Genomic DNA, 6,426 nt, shown 5'->3' on the forward strand with positions numbered 1-6,426 from the left:
GGCAGGGGGTCTGAACACAAAATAGTCCCAAACCACCACCCCCACTCTTCACAGCACCAAACTGCTCCCCCAGCCTCCAGGCTTAGACCCCGCCCCCCGCAGCCCCAAACCATCCCTAGCCCCTGCCTTAAACCCCCCACAGCCCCAAACCTCCCACCTCCCCCAGTCTAAGCCACACCACCCCCCTCCCTGCAGTCCCAAACTGTCTCGGGCCCACCCCCAGGCTTAAACTCCCGCACAACCCTAAACCACTCTGGCACCAGCCCTGCACCCCAGCCGAGGCTCTGTCCCCCGCCCCTGGAGCCAGCGGTGGCTCAGTGCTCCTGCTGCTAGTACTCTGCTGCTGGCCTCTCGCCCCAGCCAGGGGTTTGCCCCTGGGGTTGCCAGCAGCTACATGCCCCAGCAGCCAGAGCTCTGTGGCAACCAGCCCCACAGCAGCCAGCTCCACAGCAGCTGGCCCTGCCATGGCAACTGACCCTGCAGAAGCTGGTGCCACCACAGCAGCCAGCCCCGCAGGCCAGGTAAAAAGGCTCCGCGGGCCAGATTCTTGCCTGCCAGCCACTTGTCGGACACCCCTGTACTAGCGATTTCCCAGTGTTGCTTGGCTATTCAAGTAAAATAAGAGTATTTTTCTGTATGGAAAATAAAAGGAAAATGAATGTGGTTTATGCAGATGATTTGGGGGGTAAATGTGTGGGGAGCTGTGGGGAGGCAGCAGGGCTCCCACTGTACAACACTCTGAGCAGCAGGATTGGGGTAGAGGGGCACTTACCTCTCCCAGCAGGGTGGAGAGACACTGTTTTCCTGCTGTGGCTGTCCCCAGTGATCACTGTGCAATATGGCTGTTCCTTGCACTCGCTGCCCTACACAGTGAGTCTGCAGTATGTCATCCCTCCTGATAGTGCCTGTCCCTCTCCAGGCACAAGCAACCCCTGACCTTGGTTGAAGTTAGGGTAAGAGGAAACTGCATGCCAAATTTCGTGGTCATGGCTTTTATGATTAAAGAGTTTTTGAGTAAATGTAGCACAGACAGACACGCTCTAAAATATATAGTACAGTTTCATATCTGGCATTCTATTACCCAGAACTCTCAAATAACAGGCATTTTAACTATAAGTACATTTTCCTTACATTTTCCTTAAGTACAATATAGTGAAAGTAAATATAAATAAATACAGCAAATACAGTTTATGTTTTGAGCATACAGTACTACTGTTTTTAGTAAATAAAGTAGTCTGCTTACATTTTTCATTGTTTCTTAATACCTAACTTTGTTTTTCTTTAGTGTTATGCATTGCTAGGTATAACTCTCTATTATCCAGAATATTTGAATATCCAGCAACCTCTGGGTCCCAGGGCTGCTGGATATGAAAGAGTTTTACTGTAGATTATAAATTAGAAAATGTTCTATTTTGAATTACTTTTATAATGCAATTAAAATAAATATCAATAATTGTATGATAAGTTAAATCATAGTGGGGAGAACCTTGACAGTTATTAAAAGACCAGCCTGTCCAGAACTTGGGATCTATTACTCACTGAACGAATCTGACTTGAACTATTAAATATGTGCATTTTGGGAAATACCACTACACTGCTATGTTGTGAATAATCCTATTAGGATAAAGATAATGTCTTTTAGTTGTTCTAAATAAACAAGGAGGAAAACTTGACAGTCCAAAGTCACTGGCCTCTCTGATGCGCAGCTCCTTTTTGAAATCAGATTGTTATAGGAAAAAGCATATGATGACTTCCAAAGGAATGACAACTCCGTTGTACTCTGTTCTTTGCCCCTAGAGGGGATCCTTTGTTTCAGTCAGAAAGATGCAAATGTAAGAAAGTTATAACTAACTGAAAACATGGTGTTACCATGAAAACCCTTGTGCAATCTGAATTCTAGCTGAGCCTGTAGCTATCATTGCAAATACATTTTCTGTTCTGTAAAATGCTGCACATATTAACCAGAAGTCAATTATGGTTTCTGTTCAGGTGCATCGGCTGCCACAATGTTGATTTTCATTCTTCCTGCTGCCTTCTATCTACGACTTGTCAAGAAGGAACCCTTGAGGTCACCTCAGAAGATTGGGGTGAGTGAAGTCAAGGGAAAATGAGGGGGGTTGTTACCTTTTGTTACAATTAGCTGTTGTTTCACATTGGTTGTTACAATTATGAGCCCAATCCTGCGGACCTTATGCTTGTGAATTTTACAGTTGGCTTCATTGGCATTAATAATTTGTATAAGGCCTCTGGGATTTAGTGCTATATTACGAGCAGCAACAGTGGCTTTTGCACAAGAATGGAGCTGACTGGAAGATGGTTGTAAAGTCGATCAAAAAAACAGTGGAATCCTAATGTCCTCGAATAGTCGTGTTCATGACATTGGTGCTTTTGAGAAATGCTGCGGTTTTCCACACTGGGGTGTCAAACCAGATTAAGAAAAATCAAGATGGTTTGAAAATTCTTGGATACTCAAGACACAAATTCATTCTAGCTAGACTTGGAAGGTTTAGACTTTTAATTGGTAAATTTCAGTAAACGTCAGTTTTACCTTACACAGGCATAAACTGCGATAATAAAATCTCAGTAAAAAGAACTGAAATTTGCAGATAGGAAATGTCATAAAAATGAAACCCGAGGATTTATGAGCATTTGATTTAAGGATATTTGCTCTGAATATTTGACAGTTTGTGTTTTAGTGGTTATAAAGCTTTAGCTTTTTGAATCTCAAAGTCTATTATAAATAATTATTATCGGACGCCCTGCACGATTCCCCCAGTAATTCCCATTACTGGAAAAATGTAACTGGATAACTATCATATAATGCTTAAAAGTAAACCGATATTACCTGTCAAAGAAATCAAAAAATTCTGCCAAACCTAATGGTAGCTCAGTAAGTCTGCATTTATTGCAAACTCTGGAGTCTTCTTTCAAAGTGAACTGAGTTCAATGCAATTCAAAGTAGTTCAGTCCATTGTTCCTGGGCACTTAATGCTGCTAACCCACACTGCCTTGTGGACAGCCATTACCTCTCTGCCTGTTTACCTATATGCCTTCACCTGCTTCGGTGTCAGGTGACCAGATGTCCCACCCCACCTCCCACATTTAAAAAACTGAGACATATAAGGACTTAATAATGGAAGCTTATTCTTGCTATCAGATCATGTATGTCCATTTTTAAACATAGAACCAGGAAATACTTCAATTATATTAATGTTCATATTAATGAAGGAAGTAAATACTCGCAAGTGGTTAATTAGGGCCCATTCTGCAAAGCCTTGCTCATAAATGGTGACATTCATCGCTGTGCAGAGGGATTTACATTGTGAACTGGCTTCATACTGGTTCTCTGCACAGGAGAAACTTTCACTCAGATAGGTTCACTGTGGGACTATCAAAGACTGCCCATGCAAGTAGAGCTTCACAGGTTCAGACCCCTAATGATACCGGGAGACTTAACATGATTTCTGTATTAATATGAACTTTTTCCCCAATTTCAGGCTCTGATATTTCTCACAGTTGGCATAATCTTTATGCTTGGAAGCATGACTCTAATTGCACTGGACTGGATTTACAACTCTTCAAGTTCCAAACATCACTAACCTGTGCAGGAGGGAAAGTATGTGTCAGACAGGAAATGCTTGGATACCATGTTCCGAAAGACTCTTGACATCTAGATGGGAGCATTATTCCTAGCTAATAATTGGAAGATTCCAAAGACTGTGACTAGTGATGTCACTAGAACCCTCTGGAATACTAAATAATCCTTTGTACAAGGGATAGTTATTTATGCGTTAAAAACCTGTGCTGAACATTTCTAGCCAGGCTATAATAAAATGTGTGTAGTGAATTTTTTTCCAAAAGCACAATAAGGGTAACTGTGCAGATAGTCTTCAAAAATAGATTTTTCCCCATTCTTTGGATAAATACAGCTCCTAAAGTGTTGAAAAACAGGGCAGTGTCCAAAAATTAGCAAGTGCCTTTTTATAATTGAAACACATGGGCATAGCTTAAAGCAAGACAGAATGTGAGAGGAAGGGCAGGAGCTACCTAGGTGGTCTGAAATACAAGTATTGATCTTTCGAATCAGGAAGAAGATGCCTTTGACCAACCAGTCAACAAAGGGGAATGTTAAGTTTGTTGTGACCTGTACTGTCAGCTGTCAGGTGTATTACAGCTGTTGAACCCTGATTCAAAATAAAGCAAGAAAACATGCCAACAGTGCCCCCACCCAACCCCCGTCTTACAGTTAGATGTGAGTGAATGGACTCCTGAACAGAGGTGGCTGCCCTATGAGGCAAGGGTCACCTGCATGGAGCCAGTTGCAGGACTGGGGCCTATATTTAAATAAGACTTCTATATAGCTATTGTTCTGTTATTACCTAGACCTGTGCTGGGAGCAGCTGGCAGTTCTGGTGTGGGGTTTGGGGTTTTTTAACTATCCTTGTAAACATGTGTGACCTGAGGTCACTGAACAAGATGTATTCTGTCTATAAAGTTGTCTTCCATTATAACAGAGATTTAAGGAGACCACAAGGCATGTGAAAGCACACCACCCAGTATTGTTTGATACATTTTTATTTGATGTGTTCAGTGCAGGAAACTGTGATTTGCTATATATATTCTTTTTCTCCAGCTGTCAAAATGCTAATGTATGGTACATTATTTTTGATTTTTATATGTGTAGTTCTTTGTTTTTATAGTCACAAACTTTATAATATTTTGAAGAAAACAGATTGGGTTGTTGGGTCTGTAAAAAGTTTGTTTTTATGTATCAGTGCACAAATACCTGTGAAAGCCCAACCTGTTACCTGTGTAACAAGACATTTTGATGTTTACTATACTATCATCATATAAAATATTGCAAGAATACAGACCCCTCTTCTCTTAAGAATTGTCAATATCTGCTCTGCAATTCTGTATTTTTGCCCTAGATTACAAATCTAGATAGTTTCTACTGTTAATAGATTTTAGCTTGCATATGTGTGTATTAAGTCAACATGTACAGTTGAGCTATAGAATTCAATACACAGGGAAAGGTATTAATTTAAGAGCAAGTTTATCATTCTAGGCAGTTGTGCAAAACAAAAGATATGTACTATATGGGTGGTTAGTTAGTGCTCAATATCCTTGGAGCTCTGGCTATTTAGGTTATGATGTTTGGGGTAAGTTCTGATCTAATTTAGACCCCACACTCTTCCCATTCTCACCAGTGCAAATCAAAAGTTGTTGGAGTAAGATTAGAGGTATACAAAATGTAACTGCTTGAAGAATCAGGCCCAATAGCATCAATGAAGCTACATTAATTAGGGTACGATTCACCATTTGTTTAAATTTGAAATCAGTTACATACTGAAGCCATGCAGAGTTATGATTTGTCTGACTAACCTATTGAATTTGATATAGAATTGGCTTTATCTGTACACACACACACACACACACACCCTACTGACATCTCAAAGAAATAGTCTCAACTGAGTTATATCTTTCTGTATATTATTTTATTTGTATATAAAAGTACTGTAACCTTCATAGCTTGGAGCACATTTCTATGTATGTGCTCACTACTAAGAAAAGACAGCTATATTATTTTGGTTATAGGCCTTTAAAGGGATTCATACAAACAGGGCAGTGCATTGAACTGATGGAGAACGTATCTTTGACATCAGTGTCCAATGTATACCTTTCACACACACAAAATTCCCACTGTGACATCAGATGTATGTAGAAGGACTGCACGGCTGAATTATAATTATATTTGAATTTTGCAGGGGCTGCTAATCTAGAACTCAGAAATGCATTCCCGTATAATAACACTTCAATCTCACGCTCTTAAAAATGGAACTGCAGTAAAGATATGACCAGAAATACTATTGGGAAATAGTGCAATCTACTGCCTTTCACTGCATGACAGCGTTTGGTTCTCCATGAAAACCGAGTGGTTAGCTTGCCCCGCCATAACTGTGTTCAGAAACAGTTTTCAAATTCATTATAAAATACCAGATATTAAAGCTACAGCATATTTCCCACTATACACAGTTAACTGCCACACATATTGCGTGACAGGCACAATATTACAGACTAATTTATTTAGCACTTCTTGCAGATAGCTGAAGTTGAATTTTCTTGTTCATATTGTAATATTTAGGTCTGGGGAGGACTTTTATTACAAAAATGTATATTGATGCATAATAAATTAATTTTTCAAAAAGACTGCTGGCATTTTTTAAGTTGCTGTGATCTGGTTTGTTTTTTGTAAAATGTGGTAAGGATCAAAAATAGAAGCAGCGCCATCTAGTGATTAGAGCAGCATCTTGTGAGTCAGGAAACTTGGTTCTATTCCTAATTCTTCCACTCTGCCTCCAACTGATCTTTGGCAAGTCATCTAATGTCTCTATTTATTAGTTTCCTTCATAAGTAAAATAAGGA

General features: G+C 40.0%; 1 protein-coding gene across 2 annotated transcripts in view; it reads left to right on the plus strand.

Annotated features, from left to right (window-relative positions):
• Positions 1-6,180, plus strand: part of SLC38A4 (solute carrier family 38 member 4) — a 74,541-nt gene extending 68,361 nt beyond the window's left edge. For both annotated transcript variants that reach the window (XM_075014017.1, XM_075014009.1), the window contains 2 exons: positions 1,990-2,087; positions 3,498-6,180. In XM_075014017.1, the coding sequence (XP_074870118.1) occupies positions 1,990-2,087; positions 3,498-3,599 (200 nt within the window). In that variant the 3' untranslated portion in view covers positions 3,600-6,180. The remainder of the gene's footprint in view (positions 1-1,989; positions 2,088-3,497) is intronic.
• The last annotated feature ends 246 nt before the right edge of the window (positions 6,181-6,426 follow it).

The sequence above is a fragment of the Carettochelys insculpta genome, chromosome 1 (assembly GCF_033958435.1).
Source record: "Carettochelys insculpta isolate YL-2023 chromosome 1, ASM3395843v1, whole genome shotgun sequence".
Classification (NCBI taxonomy): domain Eukaryota; kingdom Metazoa; phylum Chordata; order Testudines; family Carettochelyidae; genus Carettochelys; species Carettochelys insculpta.